The sequence below is a fragment of the Myotis brandtii genome, unplaced genomic scaffold, assembly GCF_000412655.1.
Source record: "Myotis brandtii unplaced genomic scaffold, ASM41265v1 scaffold81, whole genome shotgun sequence".
NCBI lineage: Eukaryota > Metazoa > Chordata > Mammalia > Chiroptera > Vespertilionidae > Myotis > Myotis brandtii.
This window is the reverse complement of record NW_005371273.1, coordinates 108,528-127,447: the sequence shown is the minus strand read 5'-3', so window position 1 is coordinate 127,447 and position 18,920 is coordinate 108,528. Positions and strand designations below refer to the sequence as shown.

At 35.0% G+C, this 18,920-nt stretch overlaps 1 protein-coding gene across 2 annotated transcripts in view; it reads left to right on the top strand.

Moving 5' to 3' along the window:
* The first annotated feature begins 374 nt into the window (after positions 1-374).
* Positions 375-18,920, top strand: part of KLHL4 (kelch-like family member 4) — an 89,566-nt gene continuing 71,020 nt past the window's right edge. Inside the window, exon 1 of one of the 2 annotated variants that reach the window (XM_005884037.2) lies at positions 375-1,123. In XM_005884037.2, the coding sequence (XP_005884099.1) occupies positions 702-1,123 (422 nt within the window). In that variant the 5' untranslated portion in view covers positions 375-701. Of the gene's footprint in view, positions 1,124-16,417; positions 16,517-18,920 lie in introns of those variants that run through there. The other variant, XM_014531552.1, reaches the window with a different exon arrangement.

Here is an 18,920-nt window from a genome sequence, read left to right as displayed (position 1 = left end):
TTTTCAAGCAAATATTTATGTAAAGACATTCACATTTTCAGATGCATTGTAAAAATAATGGCAAACCTGAATGAGGGGACTGATGGCAAGATACTTTCCCTTAATAAACCACCTTCAAAATTTCTGTAAGATCCCCAAAATAGATCATAATGAATTCGCTGTTACAAATTCTCCCAGGACAAAGTGGCACAGTTTTAGAAGTGAGCTACTGGGAAAAGAATCTGGCAGGGGGTGGGGTGAGTGAAGGGACTCTAGAAGGAAGTGAGTTTAAACACTTTGCTTTTGCTCACACGCTTGGTTTTAAGCCTTGGCTACTGTAACTCGGGAAGGAAGAAGCTGGGTTCAATATTTGCAAGTCCAGGAGGGAAGGGCTGTGAGTGAGCATGCACATTAGCAGCTGGAGTGTGTTGTGGTAGTTGCTTTCCTGTGCTAAGCTGATTTACTTGTTTAAGGTCTGACCTCATCATCCTGTCAGTATGGGTTCCCACCTACACTGTTAGCTGCAGCTTTGCAGCTAGAAAGCTAGAAGTATTCTCTGTGCAGCACAGGCAGCAGGCAGCGGGGGAGGGGGGGAAACAAGAAAAGGCTGCTCTAGGCACTTGTGCTTTTGTTAGTTCAACAGAAGAGGCAGAGAAACCAGAGATAACAAAGGCTCCGTTTCCTTTCTGTGAGAGAAGGCTTTTGTCTTTCCTCCTGCAACAATGTCAATGTCTGGCAAGAAAGAGTTTGATGTGAAACAGATCCTACGGCTACGCTGGAGGTGGTTTAGTCATCCTTCTCAAGGTTCTTCCAACCCTGGAAACTGCCTTCAGCAGGAAGGATATGAGCATAGAGGGACCCAGGTTCAGGGCAGGTTGAAGAACCACTCTCGGGACAGAAACGGACTGAAGAAGAGCAATAGTCCTGTCCACCACAACATATTGCCACCAGTGCCAGGACTGGCCCCTGCCCATCAAAGAGTGCTTCAGAATTGGCACCCACAGAACCTGATAGAACATCTTCGAGCAAATGAAGATACTCCTAAAGCAGTTCCAGAGGAGAATTTGTTCAAAAGAGCTTGTGAGAAACACTCACAAGATTTGGAGATGATGGCTGATGAAAGTACAGGCGAGTCTACTGCCAGGTAGGAGTTTTCGTTAGCATAATTGAAAATCCTAGCCTAGGTTATCTTATCCTCTAAAACTCTCACTTAGTGTTTCAATAAAAGGGCTATAATAATCTCTGATTTATATATAGTCAATCAGGATCTCCAAGAAACATCCCCCCTCCTAAGTCTATGAAGAAAACAGTAATAACACCTTTTCACAATCGATAGGGAATATATTTTAGGGTTGTGATTTTACTTCTCCAGTGTCATTCTGATTCCATTAAGAATTCTGTTTCAGTTCTAAGAGATGTTTACTATAAGTACTAATTTTTTGAAACTATCCTTTGTAGCTTGGATGTTCAAATAGTGATTATTTGCAAAAGTGTAGTGAATCACATAGAACTCTTTTTACTTTGTGAGTTAAGCCAATTCTGACAAAATAAAACCTCATACGGCTCAGCACATTCTTATCGGCTCCGTAGTGCATAGTTGCTATATTGACGATTTATAAATGTTATCTATGTGAGAACACGGGACAGCTTCCTTTGGCATTTGAGATTTACCTCAAGTTGTATTAGTCTCATAGCTAGTTTGTAATCATAAAAAACATTTTACATAAAGCAGGTAATAAAATGTTGCTCAGAGCAGAGAGATGTTAAAGTAGGAAATGTAATTATGTTAATTATTTCAGGACATTGAATGGAACAGGAAATGATTTTTAAAAGTATAATTTCAGGATAATTTACAAAATATTTAACTTTACCTTTATTGTTTGAGTGGGAGAAAATTGTTCCCTCTTCATCTTGGCAACATAATGAAATTGTAAAAGAGCTTTGGAAAAATAAGTTTTTGGGGTATGCTTTACTATGTATAACAGTTTGGCATGAAACTATATTTATTTGGAAATCTGTATATTTGATAAATGTGTCTCTACATAAGTATATAAGAAATGGCTTATTTGCTTCTAGATATAATTTTTTCCAATATATCTGCCTGACAATTTCTTTCTTTTATAAATTCAAAACATAATACCAATAGAAAAAGCAACTCTACAATATATGGCAAAGGACAAATCAAGTGAGTGAAAAGATGCCTTTATAGGAACTCGGTCTTCTTGTTGAAATGTAAACATGCAAATGACAAAGTGTGAAATGACAAAGTGTGTATTAAAGAATTGTCATAAATATTTTTGTGATTACCTCCCAAAATGCTATATAATTGTTGGGATTGCAGATTGTATTTAGTACAACTAATTGGACTTTCAAAGTAATATATAATCCACATTTTTAGATTCAGCAGATCTTCAAATTATCTCTCCTCACCATGAATATCCATTTTAAAAACTGCAGAATTTGGAGGTTAATATTTAACACATTTGACTCTCTTGTAGAGAAATTTAAATTATCCACTCTGGTCTAAAAAAATTTTTTGAGGATCCCTGATTTCATTTTCCAGCATGAAAATATATTTATAATAAATGAGTTGCTAAAATTAAATGCTGGATAAAATATCAAATATAAAGTGTTACCAAATAATATTTTAAAAAATATTTCTTTTTATTTTATTTCTGATAGTTTCCGTGTTCTAAATAAATGTCTGTTAATTATCCTATGGTTAAAGTGGAAAGTTAATATTTTCTTAAAATAAACAGGAAGTGCTTTTACTGATGTGCCAGGGATATTTTAAGCAGAAGAGAAGGGTGAATTGAGTATCTTATTAACTGAAATATAATGGCTTATTAATTTATCATTGGCCATTCTAAATTATGTCTTGGTTAAGGAGGATTTGAAACGGAGCTCTCTTATGTCAAGCTTTTCTAATGCCTGTCTTCAACAAGATACGGGCGCAGGAGGAAAGGATTCTGATTAGTTGGCAACAGCCTTCCATCCCCAAAATAGAACTCTTGTAGTAGTTAAAAACAAACAAACAAACAAACAAACAAACAAAAATGGCAGTCAGTGTGAATTACCACACTGGTACAATATGGGCTCTGACACTTAGGGCAAAGTGATGTTCTTTAAGCCATCCTTCTTTCTACAAATATTGCATGAAATAGAGAATGGACTAAATTTATAACATGTAATATAACTGGATAATCTGCAGTTATTCCTAAAATAGATATTAAAGCCAAGTTATTACAGTTATATTAATATAGAAGTTTGGAGATTAAAAAAACCCAAATACATTCTATGTAATTGAATTATAAGTATATGTACTTCATTTAAGAACATCTCTCTATCATGACCCCACACTGTGAGTATGCATATATCAGTATCCCTGGCATCAGAGACCTGAACTCAATTGTCATTTTCTTTGTGTCTTTCTCATCTACTAACTATATTTTTGCTTCCCCCTAACTACCTTACTCAGTGTCCTTTATTTTTTTACTATATGCATGCTTTATGTATTAATGTGTTTTACTCAACACTCTTTAAAGACCATTCCATATTACTCTTTGTGTGTGTATATATATTTTTTATTTTAGCATTCCAAAACCTTCCCTAAATTTTACAACCATTCATTTTTATAAAAGAGAAAGCCTTCATTTTATAACATAAAATTCAACAATTTTCACTTTTAATTTAGTTATTGTTTTCTTGCAAAAAAAAATACATGAATTTTATACAGTTTGTGTACAGAAGGACAATATGCAAAACAGTAGAACAGTTTGTGCTGCTTGCCCATAACCTGGATATGCCCATTTCTGTCCTCCAAAGGGTGGAAAAAAACAAGAACCCTGCCTGGCAGGGCCTGACTTAGTGACAGACCCTTGGGTTGGGCCAAGACCTTAGAAGTCAAGTCTCTCTCTCTCTCTCTCGATATATATATATGTGTGTGTGTGCGTGTGTGCACGTTCAAAGGCTGTTAAATCGCATTGTTTACCCATATCTTCAGAAAAACAAATCACTTCTGTCTTGGTAAACAACCTGCTTCCCTATTTATAATGGTCTGGCCCTCTAGCAACTTCAGCGTGAAATTATAGCTAATTTGCCTACAAACATCAGGTGGTCGTAATAATCTGGCCACTCAGTATACTATATATAATACTTTAAACAATAAAGAATTTAAAAAAAAGAAAAAGTAGAAAAATAAATAAAGTCTAGCCACAGTGACAAATAAAAAACAAAGAAGTCAAGTCTTGTGCATGGAGAATGGGGGACCAAACCCCCATAGTGCATTTCTAAATAAGATTCTAGAGCTTTTAATATGGGAATTTAGTTTAAGAAATAATTTATCGCTAGTAGGTCATAAAGGTATCTTTATATATTATATGCTACTAACTTTTAGTATTAACTTTTGCATTCAAGACTTTATTCTGTTGTGAATAAACTTTTGCTCTCTTTTAAAAATGTTTTAGAGATATGTAAATATTTATGTAATATTTTTAAAAGTTTACTAATTTTCTCCAAAAATCCACTTGAATTTCATTAGAAATATATGGAAGTTATAGAATAATTTAAAGAGATGTGCTTTTATAATAACTCCTCTCATAAAATCCAATTAATAAAAATACTTTTGTAATTTTTAATAGTTTTTATAATTTCTTTATAGAATTCTTATATATTCTTTCTTTTGCTAATTTTTAGTGATTTTATAGATTTATTGCTATTACAAATGGTGTCTTTTTATTTAGTTTGTTTCTTATATAAAAAAGTGACTCAGTTGGATTTGTGTCCTCCTGTGAATTAAAAGGTTGCCATTTCAATTCCCAGACAGGGAACATGGCCAGGTTGGAGACTTGATCCCCAGTGGGGGGTGTGCACGAGGCAGCCATCTATGTTTTACTCTCAGATCTCTCTCTCTCTCTCTCTCTCTCTCTCTCTCTCTCTCTCTCTCTCTTCATTCCTCTCTCTCTCTCTCAACTAATTCAGGTTAAAGAAAAAAAGTGTTGTTGACTTTGGTTGCAGGTTCTATCCCAGGTCAGGTCAGGGCACATACCTAGGTTGTGGGTTTGATCCCCCGTCGCAGTGCATATGGGAGACAACTGGTCCATGTTTCTCTCACATTGATGTAGCTCTCTCTCTCTTTCTGTCTCTCTCTCCCTTCCTTTATGTCTAAAAATCAATGGACATTTCCTTGCTCGAGGACTAAGAAAAAGAAATTTTAAAAAAATCCAAAATATTATAGTTAAGTAGTAGTAGGAAGGAAAAAAAAAACACAGAAGGAAGAGAGTTAAGAAGGGATACTCCTTCCGATAGGGAAGGTCTTTCTGATGAGATAACATTTGAGCACAGATCTAAACGAAGGGGAAAGACATAAGGATGTCTGACTCAAGAATTCGAAGCAAGTGAGAAGTTAATACTGCTGTGCCAAAAAGGAGCCCACGACCACCATCCATTTTTTCTTTGCAAATCAATGCTGCATGCCCCCCACCCTCCCACAGTCCATTTATTAATGTCTAAAACATCCTTAACTGGTGAACTAAAATATATGCCATTATAGTGATTTTAAAATCACATGCAGGTCCCATGGCCATTCAGTAACCACAGTACCATTTTGTCCTTTCAGGATCTGGCTATTTATCAAAGAGACCATATGCCTCAGGTACAGAAGCCTGTGCCTTTTCTGAAAACAGACACATGATGGTGTATTTGCTTTCTTAACAAAACTGTTTAGACAGGGCCAAATGTATTGTGCTTCTTTATCCTCCACACAAATCTATGATACGGAATATGATTGAGAAATATTTATGCATAAAGGAAATCCTAGATTTTAAACAGTGAAACTTATTGTAAGCATTATTTCTCACAGAATAGGAAGTAAGCTGAGTGGGTATTTACAGGAAGAGTTTTCCAGAAGGACACAAGAGCAATTTCAAGAGTCCTGAGATAGAAGGGGGTTTGATATTTTCAAATGCAAAGCCAGTGCAGCTGGAGTAGAGTCCTCAATGGGAAGAGAGGTAGGAGATGATTTTAGAAAGGTAACAATAATAAAACAATAGTAATACAACAGTGAATATATTCCTAGAAGTGAGATCACTGGGTCAAATGGTAGTTCCATTTTTAATTTTTTGAGGAATCTCCAAACTGTTTTTCACAGTGGCTGCACCAGTCTGCATTCCCACCAGGGTTCCCTTTTCTCCACATCCTCGCCAGAACTTGTTGTTTGTGGATTTGTTAATGATAGCCATTCTAACAGGTGTGAGGTGATACCTCACTGTTATTTTGATTTTCATCTCCTGGGTGATTAGTGACTGAGCATTTTTTCATATGCCTTTTGGCCTTCTGTATGTCCATTTTGGAGAAGTGTCTGTTTAGGTCCTTTGCCCATTTTAAATTGGATTGTTTATCTTCTTTTTGTTAAGTTGTATGAGTTCCTTGTAGATTTTGGAGGTTAATCCCTTATTGGATGTGTCATAGGCAAATATGTTCTCCTATGGAGTGGGCTCTCTTGATATTTTGTTGATGGTTTCTTTTGCTGTGTAGAAGCTCTTTATTTTGATGTAGTCCCCTTTGTTTATTTTCTCCTTAATTTCCATTATCCTAGGAGATGTATCTATAAATATATTGGTATGAAAGATGTCTGAGATTTTGATGCCAATGGTTTCTTCTAAGACTTTTATGGTTTCACATCTTACATTTAAGTCTTTTATCCATTTTGAGTTTATTTTTTTGTATGGTGTAAGTTGGTGGTCCAATTTCATTTTTTTGCACTTATCTGTCCAATTTTCCCAACACCATTTATTGAAGAGATTGTGTTGACTCCCTTATATGTTCTTGCCTCCTTTGTCAAATATTAATTAAGCATAATGGATTGGGTCGATTTCTGGGTTCTCTGTTCTGTTCCATTGATCTATATGTCTGTTCTTATGCCAGTACCAGGCAGTTTTGGAAACAGTGGCTTTGTAGTATAGCTTGATATCTGGTACTGTGATCCCTCCAACTTTGTTCTTCTTTCTGAAGATTGCTGTAGCTATCCGAGGTCTTTTTTTATTCCAGATGAATTTTTGGAGTGTTTGTTCTAGGTGTTTAAAGTATGCCGTTGGTATTTTAATGGGGAGTGCATTGAGTCTATCAATTGCTTTGGGTAGTATGACCATTTTAATGATGTTGATTCTACCAATCCATGAACACGGTCTATTCTTCCACTTGTGTATGTCTTCCTCTATCTCTTTTTTCAATGTCCTGTAGCTTTCCATGTAGTGATCCCACTTCTAGGAATATATCACAAGAATACAGAAACACCCATTAGAAAGAATATATGCACCCCTATGTTCATAGCAATGCAATTTACAATAGCTAATATTTGGAAACAGCCTAAGTGCCCATCAACAGATGAATGAATTAAAAAACTGTGGTACATCTATACAATGGAATACTATACAGCTGTAGAAAAAGAAAGAACTCTGACCATTTGCAACAGCATGGATGGACCTGGAGAGCATTATGCTAAACAAAGTAGCCAGTCAGAGAATAAGTATCACATGATTTCACTCATATGTGGAATCTAATGAACAACATAAACTGATGAACAAAAATAGACCCAGAGACATACAAACATGGAACAGACTACCAAACCTCAGAAGGAAGGCAGGGAAAGGGGGGGGGGATGAAATCAACCAATGAACTCATATGCATATATGCATATCCCATAGACACAGACAATAGAGTGGTGAAGGCTTGGGGGGGTTGAGGGAGTGGGAGAGGGCAATGGGGGAAAAGGGGCTATATGTAATATTTTCAACAATAAAGATTTATTAAAAAATACAACAGTGAAAATAATGTGTTTTTTTTGTAGACACTGTGTGCTTGCCAAATACCTTACATATATTTTCTTATATTTATTAGAAAAATATTTGAATGTGAATATAGTGTTCATATATATAAATGATATTTCTCTGGGTATTATTTTATAGGATTTCTGTTGTTGTTTCTTATCTTCATACAGGGCAAAAATAATGTGCTTTTCTCACATTTATTGCTAGACTAGCTTTATTTAATTTTACACTGCATTATTCAGTAGAAACTATTAGTTTAAAGGAAAGAATAAAGAAGAATCTACAATTATATTGTTGTTTATAGAAGTTTAAGGTTAAATTCCTTTGCCTATACTTTAAAATATACCATACAAAAATACATAGGCTATTCAACTGCTTTACTAAGTTTAGAGCATTTGAACAAATAATTTAATCTTAATACAATGATTCCTTTTTAGTTTTTTCTATATTACATGTTTTTTATTGAATTTATTGGGATGCCATTGGTTAATAAAATTATATAGGTTTCAGGTGTACAATTCTATAGTAGATCATTTTATATTGCATTGTGTGTTCACCATCCTAAGTAATTTGTCCCCCTTTTACCCTCTTCTCCCTCCCCCAACCCTCCTTTTCCTCTGGTAATCACCATCCTATTTTTGTCTGTGTCTATGAGTTTTGATTTTTTTGTTTAATCCCTTCACTTTTTTCATCCAGCCTCCCAACTCTCCTCCCCTCTGACAGCTGTCAGTATGTTCTCTGAAGTTATGCATCTGTTTTCATTTTGTTTGCTAGTCTATTTTGTTCATTAAATTCCACATATAAGTGAAATCACATGCTACTTATCTTTCTCTGACTGGATTATTTCACTTAACGTAATACTCTCCAGGTCCATCCATGCTGTCACAAAAGGTAAGATTTATTTTCCTTTTTTTATCCCTCATTCAAGTATATGTTTTCATTAATTTTTTTTGAGAGAGAGAGAGGAAAGGAGAGAGAGAAAGATACAGGGAAAGACAGACAGAAATGTGAGAGAGAAAGATTAATCAGTTGCCTCTCATACATGCCCCTACTAAGGATTGAACCCCACAACTTTTTGCTGTTCAGGATGAGTCTCCAACCAGCTGAGCCACCCAGCCAGGGAAGACTTCCTTCTTTTTTACAGCTGAATAGTATTCTATTGCGTAAATGTACCACAACTTTTTTATCCACTCATCTGGCTGCTTCCAGATCTTGGCTATTGTAAATAATTCTGCAATGAACGTAGGAGTGCATGTGTTCTTTCCAATTAGTGTTTCAGGTTTTTTTCAAATATGTTCCCAGAAGTGGAATCACTAAAGATGAAACTTCGATTGGTTGGTTTGAAACCCTTGTTAGTCAGAGCCTCAGTCCTGAGAGTGAGGTAGCATGGGCCTCGTGTCTCATTCCTCAAATATACCATACAAAAATACACAGGTCATTCAGCTGCTTTACTAAGTTTATAGCATTTGAACAAATAATTAGTGTGATATTGCCTATATATTTAAGTTAATATTAATTAAAATATATTTAATATTGTTAAAATGTGTGACTTTTTAATCTAGGAATCTGGTAATATGTTAGGGTCATATTCCTTTAAATGTTGTGATTAAGCATCTATAATTGTCATTTCCAATATTTTAAAGACAAGTATCTTTTTATTTCTGCATTTAGAAATAAAGGACTCAAAATGAATGGTACTATTTAATATGTGACTTCAAGAGCAACATGTTAGTTATATTGGCCTATTACACATTGTGTAAATGTTCAGTCACTTAGTACTTTAAGACTATTTCTTAAACTTTATGTCTTCTTTCTTGAAGACACAATGAATAAATGAGCTGTGGAACAGAAAAAGGACCTTAGGTAAAAACTAAAGAAATATGAATAAATATAATGGACTGTAGTTAGCAATAATGTATCAATATTGGTTAATTAATTGTAACAAATGTGCTGTGATAATATAAGATTCTAATAATAGATGTAACTGGGTGTGGGATTTATGAGGACTCTCTATACTATTGCTATACTATCACATTTTTTCTGTAAAAAAGTACAATATTTTTAGCAAATGATATCCTAATAAATAGATTTCATAAATCTATACTAAAAGACCATCCAGTTTTTTAAAAATATGTTCTTATTGATTTCAGAGAGAGGAAGGGAGGGGGAGAGAAAGATAGAAACATCAATGATGACAGAGATTCATCAATCAGCTGCCTCCTGCACCCCTGCCGGGGATTGAGCCCGAAGCCCAGGCATGTGCCCTGACTGGGAATCTAACCATGACCTCCTGGTTCATAGGTCATTGCTCAACCACTGAACCATATCAGCTGGGCAAGACCATTCAGTTTTAAAAACTGAGAACTTGCTGTTTGTTTCTTTTGTTTATATTTGTTCCTTGGCAATTGATTAAAAGGATACTAAATCAAAATCAGTGAGCTATTACATTCTCCATGCAAAAATCTTACATATTGGCAGCAAGATAATATCCTACAGGCAATTCACAGGGAAGTCAGCTAAAATTCAGACAACATCTGAAAACTGCATGCAATTTCAAGTCCTGTCACACTGATATTGATTGTGGTTGTCATTTAGTGTGGACCTACTTATAGGGGCATAGCAACTAATAAGATCATAAATGGGTGTAATAAAAAATCATTCTATTTAATCACTGAGAACACCTTGGATACTAATGAAGTGGCATATATTTACTGGTGTTTTCAAATGAAAACATGCCCTGACACTTCTTTCTATGTATTGACATTGCGAATTATGGCTTACTTTTCAGGAGGAAAGAAATGACACATACAAATCAAGATTCCTTATATAAAAATCTTTATCTTTCCATGCTAAAATGAAAAATATAGTCATTCAGTATATTTTATTATTGGTGACCTTAGTCAGATTATAATTTCACTAAAGAGAATGGAAACTGTGCAGCCCTAGTGGTTGACAAATACTATTTTGTGAATATATTTAAATAGAAATAGCCAGCCCAGAGGCAAGGCTCAGTGATTGAGCATCAACCTCTGAAACAGGAAGTCATGGTTCCATTCCTGGTCAGGACACATGCCTGGGTTGCAGGCTCAATCCCTAATGTGGGGTATGCAGGAGGCAGACCAATCAATGATTCTCTCTCATCATTGATGTTTCTATCTCTCCCTCTCCCTTCCTCTCTGAAATCAATATAGATGTATTTTTAAAAATAAAATAAAAAGAACTGGCTAAAAAAAGATAACTAAAAGTGAGAAAATTGAAATCAAATAGTTCCCAGTTATATAATGTTTTAAGATGGTACAAGTACAAGCATTACTGAAATTTTAAATAAAAATCACTACATAAGTTTTTATTCTGAGATATGGATTTCCTAAAACAACATATAGATATAGTACTTATATATCACTAGCATTTGCCCTGGAAGAAAGCAATGCCAATGATCATGTTTACTTAAACTACCAGAAGTGAATTCGTTGTTACTGCTGGCTAGCTTTTCTTAGCCTGTTAATATTGGAACTTGTCTCTTGCATGCATTAGATATCACTGTATATAATGGAGACCTCTTGACCTCTTCACACCCTATCTATTGCTGCTGCTTCTTCAGTAACTGTACTAAACACCTTGCAATTTTTTTCAATAGGTCTTCAATATAAATGATTGCTTTTTGGTCATTCTGCTGCTAGCTCACTCAATAGAAGCCATCTGTTAAATCTTTTGACCACTGTTTTCCTGTAAAACTATTCTGTATTCTGCTGTCAGCATTTAGTTTTCCTTTTCTGGCTAATGTTGATTATGGTAGCTATTACAACAATAAGCAACTGTATGTGTAACAAACTGTCACAACTGTCTGAAGTCTGCTGTAACATCCAACAAGCCAGTTGCTTAACTCAGAAGTTGGTATTAATGTTGGTTTTCACCTTTCACCAAGTGTTTATTGAACTCCTACTGTGTGCATTGTGTTTTCTTAGGCATTCTAAAGATGAAAAGATAATAATACATGCTGATTCCCACTGGAGGTTTACAATATTATTGGGGAGGTAAAGTGCATTCACTTGAAAGGTTTCATGGCAATAAGAATTAGTACATTACAAGAACAGTTTAAGTCGCTTGGTCATGGAGCCCTACAGGCATTCAAAGATAAATAATTCTGAACAGAGCAACCTTAGAATGTTTCATGGAGGAAATATGCTTTGAGATGAATCTTAAGTATTGCATATTAGTTTTATCTTTACTTTTCTTATTGACACTATTACACATGTCCCAACTTTCTCTCCCTTTGACCACCTCTACCCAGCCCTCGGGCCCCTTCCCTCTGGCCATCACCACATTACTGTCTGTGTCCATGGGCTATGCATACATGGTCTTTAGCTAATTTCTATACTTTGATACAGCTATGGGAAAGAATGAATTCTGGATAGGAGGAAAAGCACAGAGTGCCTTTAAAAATACACTAATGAATGGATAAAGTAGATATATTGCTCATCAATAAAAAAGAATGAAATCTTGCTATTTGAAGCAGCATAGATGGACCTAGAGAATATTATACTAAGTTAAATAAGTCAGAAAGACATGTATTATATGGTTTCACTTATAGGTGGACTCAAAAAACACACACAAATGAACAAACTAAACACAACAAAAACAGACTCATAGAAACAGATCAAATTGATGGTTTCCAGAGGGGAAGAAAACAAGGGGATAGGTAAAAAGGCAAAGGGGAATATGTATAGTCAATAATATTGTGATAAGCTTGCATGGTGACTGATGGTTCCTAGACTTAGTGTGGTGATCACATTATGAGGTATATAAATTTTGAATCACTTTATTGTACACCTGAAATTAATAAAATATCATATACCAACTATACTTAAATGAAAAATAAAAAATAAATGCACTGAAGTATGGAAGTTTAAAGTCTGTTCAGATGGCAGATTTAAGTTTGGTTGTACTAAATAATATACATTGGAGAATAGTACAAAATTAAGCAAGAAAAAAATGTTAGTCATAAGTTAAGGAGGGTTTAAAAACACAAGATAAGGACTGTTTAGACTTTATCTTACAGGTCAGGGCTTAATAATCCCCAAGAATTTGCTGAAATATTTTTTGTGTCTGTGGATAATTTTAGGGAGAAGTTCCAGTTGACTAGCTAACATTCTCAAACAGTTTCATTCCACAGGATGAACAAAGTATGAATGCATGGATGAAGCATAAAAGTATGTTAATCTATATAGTAGTATATTAAGGTAACAAAAATGAAGTGAGGAAAATAGAAAACACAGGACATAACACAAGGAAAATCCATTCATAATATTTGTATCTATAAAAAGTATGATATATAATCATATCAATAGATGCAGAAAAAACATTCGACAAAATCCAACACCCATTTTTGATAAAAAAAAAAACTCTCAGCCAAGTGGGAACAGAGGGATCATAGCTCAACATAATAAAAGCCATATATAACAAACCTACAGCCAACATCATACTCATTGGGAAAAACTAAAACTATTTCTCCTAAGAACAGGAATAAGATGTCTGCTTTCACCACTCCTATTCAACATAGCAGTGGAAGTCCTAGCCACAGCAATCAGACAAGAAGAACACATAAAAGGCATCCAAATTGGAAAAGAGGAAGTAGAATTGTCATTATTTGCTAATGACATAATATTATACATAGAAAATCCTAAAGACTCCATGAAAAACTACTAGATTTAGTAAATGAATTAGGCAATGTAACAGGATAAAAGAATCACACCCAGAAATTGATGGTATTTTTATAAGCCGATAATGAACTCTCAGAAAGAGAAACTAAAAAAAAATTCCCATTCAGCACTGCAACAAAAAATTAAGATACTTAGGAATAAACTTAACCAAGGCAGTAAAAGATTTGTACTTGGAAAACTACAAGACATTGAAAAAAGAGATAGAGGAAAACATGAACAAGTGGAAGAATATACTGTGTTCATGGATTGGGAGAATCAACACCATAAAAATGTCCATACTACCCAAAGCAATATTTAGATTCAATGCAATCCATAGTAAAATACCAATACTCCAAAAATTTATATGTAACCAAAAAAGACCCCAAATAGCTATAACAATCTTCAGAAAAAAAGAACAAAGTTGGAGGAATCACAATACCAGATATCAAGTTACACTACAAAGCCACTGTACACCAAACAGCCTGGTACTGGCACAAGAATAGGCATATAGATCAATGGAACAGAACAGAGACCCCAGAAATCAACCCAAGACATTATGCTCAATTAATATTTGACAAAGGATGCAAGGGCATACAATGGAGTCAAGACAGTCTCTTCAATAAATGGTGTTGGGGAAATTGGACAGATACATGCAAAATATGAAACTACACTACACACTTACACCATACACAAGAATAAACTCAAAATGGATAAAATACTTAAATGTAAATCATGAAACCATAACAATCTTAGCAGAAACCATAAGCAGCAAAATCTCAGACATCTCTCGTTGCGATATGTCTGCAGATATATCTCTCCTAGGGCACGATAAACAAAAGAGAAAATAAACAAATGAGACCACATAAAAAAAAAGGCTCTGCACAGAAACGAAACCATCAATGAAATGAAAATGTAGCCCACTGTATAGGAGAATATATTTGCCAATGATAGATTTGATAAAGGATTAATATCCAAAATATATAATGAACTCATATGACCTTAAAAAAAGGAAGACAAAAAACCCAATTTAAAAAAATGGGCAAAGGACCTAAATAGACAAGAAGGGATATACATACATATGGCCAAGAGACGCATGAAAAAATGCTCAAAGTCATTAGTCATCTGAAAGATGCAAATTAAAATGACAATGAGGTATCACCTCACACCTGTCAGAATGGCTACTGGCAAGGACGTGGAGAAAAGGGAACCCACGTACACTGCTAGTGGGAATGCAGACTGGTACAGCCACTGTGAAAAACAGTATGAAGTTTTCTCAAAAAAATTAAATATGGAACTGCTATTTGACCTATTGATTCTACTTCCAGGAATATATCCTAAGAAACCCAAAACACCAATAAGAAAGAATATATTCACCCCTATCTTCATAGAAGTACAATTTGCAATAGCTAAGATCTGGAAACAGCCCAAATGCCCATCAGTAGATGAGTGGATAAAAAAGCTGTGGTACATTTATAGCATGGAATACTATGCTGCAGTAAAAAAAAGAAGTCTCTTACCCTTTGAGACAGCATTGAGGGACATGGACAGTATTATTAAATGACATAAGCTAGTCAGAGGAAGACAAGTATCTCATTATCCCACTTCTGTGTGGTATCTAATGAAGAAAATAAACTGGTGAACAAAATAGACCCAGAGACATAGAAACATGGAACAGACTGTTGAATCTCAGAGGGAAGGTGAAGGTGAATAGGTGAGTGGGAAGAAATCAACTAAAGAACTTATATGCATAACCCATGGACACAGACAATAGTGTGCTGAAGGCCTGGGGCAGGAGGCAGGGGTGGGATCAAGGGGAAAAAAGGGGACATATGTAATACTTGCAACAATAAAGATTTTTTAAAATAAAATGAAAATATGATATTTTCATCAAGATCTGGGTGAGTTGGATTCCAAGACTCTGGATTATTTAAATTAGTAGTATTTAATTAAAAATATTTCAGCTTTCATTATATTTTTATTGTGGTAAGAATTAACATGACATCTAACCAATCAACAAAATATTAAGTGCACAAAAGAATATTTTTAACTACAAGCTCAATTTTGTACCATTATGCTGCAGTGTAAAACACTTATCAGTTACAATATCTACAAATTACAATAGATTAATTTTTTAAAATGATTTCATCCCTGCCCAGTGTGGCTAAGTTGGTTGAGCATTGTCCAGTGCACTGAGAAGTTACTGGTACAATTCCTGGTCAGGGCACATGCTTGATCCCCAGTAGGGGGCAGCTGATGCAGCTGATGCAGCTGATGCGTCTCTCTCATGGATGTTTTCCCCTCTCCCTTCCTCTCTCTCTCAAATCAATAAAAGCATATTTTAAAAAAATATTATTGCAGAGTAGAATTAGTTAACACTGTCAAAGGGTTAGCTAGAAAGAATACCAAATGCAAAGAGATTTCAGGCTCAAGTGCAGTATTGGAACAGAATGTAATAAAGTTCCAACACTACATTTAAATGCTCAGATTTCTTATTGTCTTTTTTTGGTTGACAAATATGTGCTCTACATTATAATAGCAGCAGAACAGCTAGATGGCCATACCAACCACAAAAGGAAGCAACAACACATGCTGTTAAGTGTCGTTCTGATTGCCTAGAAATGTCAGCCCATGCAGATTTATTCCCCCTTATAAATTAGAACAATTATTTCTCTAGAGTTTACATTTTCTTCACAAAAGAGTCAAAGTTCCTGCAGGTTGAAAAAGAGAACTTTCAAAAATGATATCTTCCCTTTCTTTGATGATCAGTTCATTCTGTCCTTCCCTGCCTGATCTTCTCCAGTGATTCCTGCTCAGCTTTGAATCTTTCTGTCATTTCCTTTTCTTCACTTATCTGGCCACTTCTTTAAAGAAATTTGCAATGCATCTTTTGTCTACAAGACCTACAGCCTTCACTGATGCACTCTTTATTCTTCCCTTGCAGAAATTCTGTTCATTTACAGAATCTTCTGCACCTTTTAAGTACTCAATGGAGATTAAAGCAGCAGTCACCCTGTAAGTCTTAAGTTTAACATTAGCTTTTAGACTCATCAACCTGTGTCTAGCTCTGATATTTCCTTCTGTAGAAGTTCCTGAAACATAAACTATTGATTGTCCTTCATCAGAAAATCCCTGGCTCCACAATGCCTCAGTGCCCAGGCAGGAGGGGCCTGCCATGTTCACCCTAGGTCAATATAATTTAAATACCATAATCCTGAAACACTTTCTAGTCTAGGTTAATTAAGCAACCAAGATACTACATGAAAAATTTCACCAAGTATAAACAAATAATTATCACAAGTGCCAGCCCAATGTGATAATACCGATCTCCTTAAAAATGCAACTTAGAACTTAGAATTAATTTTCCTATTACTAGTGATAAACCCTTATTATTTTCATCTCCAATATGTATCAGCAAAAGCTTTTCATGAGTGAAAGTAACTCAAGAGCTTTTTTCATGAGTCACGATAAATTAACTAAAATCCGCATATAGTCAAAGGGTTAAAAACATTAAAACCAGGTCATTAAATAAAGGAGTTTCAATTAGGAGCTATTGTCAGTGGAGGTCTGAGTCTGAAATAAAGGTGACACAAAACACAAGAATGTGAAGCCAAGATTAGAAATTTAACAGGAATAGGAGGAAAAATATCCTTGTTAAGTCACTAAGGTTAAAAAGGTTGTTACAGAGTGAGGAAAGCAGATTGTTTTCAGATATGCTAGTTGAATGAGCTACTCTTGGGGCAATTCTCTTTTCTGATAGTGATAAATAAGATCTTGGACTTCAGTGTTCCCAAGAACCATCTGGAGAGCTTATTAAAAATGTAGTAATCCAGTACTCACCACTAGAGAATTTAATTCATTAGTTTTGAGGTGGGATTTACAAATGTGAATTTTTAACCAACTTCTGAACCAAACTTTAAAAGAACAGTTGATCAGCTTCCTCAAGCCTGATTTGTCAGGATCCCTACAGGATCCCAATATTTGAAAAAGATATATAGGAAAAGATAAGCATGCAATAAATAAAATACCAAGACTGTATATAAAGAATAATGGATAATAAAATATAATAACCAGTTGTATTTTATATAAAGAGTTGAAAATACTTTTTAATCTGTTATTTAAATTCAGTTCTCAAATGTTGATATGGAAAATTAATAAAAAACTTGTCAGTAGTAATTTAGTCTTATACTCCATCTCCATGTGTGAAAGTATGACAAGGGAATAAAAACACAGATCCTATCCTTAAGAAGCTCATACTTTTGTTGTAATGGACAAACACCTCCAATAAAAAATGTAAGAGCAACTACAGAGGGGCAACTCAGTTCAGATCTCCTAGCGTTTAACATAGAACCATGGAACAGAATGAGGAATTTCAGAGGGAAGGTGGGAATGGGGGATGCCTTTGCTAAGGGAGGATGAACAGGAGAAGGATAGATGTAGGGGGACAATATCTGCTGTGTTTTGCTTCAACAAAGTTACTTGAAAAAACACACAATACTGTATAGATAGTTGATTAACACATTCTTAAATAGCTTGGTCATCACATACTTTGATTTTATATTTATCTTTAGTTCTTTAATATTTAAGATGAAAATATTTTATTCTCTTTTAATTAAATGTATTGGGGTGACATTGGTTAATAAGATTATATCAATTTCAAGTGTACATTTCTATGATACATGATCTGTATATTGCATTGTGTGCCCACCACCCAAAGTCAATTCATCTTTAATTACTGTATATTTGGCTCTATTTACATCTTTACTACTCCTTTACCCCCTTCCCTCTGGTAACCACCGTTACTGCTGTCTGTGTCTGTGAGTTTTAAAACAGGTGTTTGTAAAAGTTAGAATTTAAACCTGTTTGTCTACTTTTTAAACATTACCCTAAATTAAAATACTTACTTATTTATTAATAGATAAAATGAGTAGAATTGCTATTGTTTGTTGAATGGTAACTGCTTTATTCTGAAAGTGTACCTAAGAAGCATTTGAGAGCTAATGCACTATTAAGTATTTTCAATGATTACACCAATTTCATTGTTAGTATTTTTAAGGCTGTCCTTATTTTTCACTGATCCATGCAGTACCATTAGTGAAATACACTGAGGGCTCCAAGCACAGAATACATAAAATGGTTTATTAATAGTAGTGAGACTGAATACATTGAAACAACAGGACACAGCCTATTTAATTCAACCCTCTTATTTAATTTACTAGAGGCCCGGTGCACAAAAATTTGTGCACTCGGGGGGGAGAGGGGGGCCCTCAGCCCGGCCTGTGCCCTCTCACAGTCTGGGACCCCTCGGGCGATAACGACCTGCTGGCTTAGGCCTGCTCCCGGGTGGCAGAGGGCAGGCCCAATTCCTAGGTGCAGCCCCTGGTCGGGCTCAGAGCAGGGCCGATTGGGGAGTTGGGGC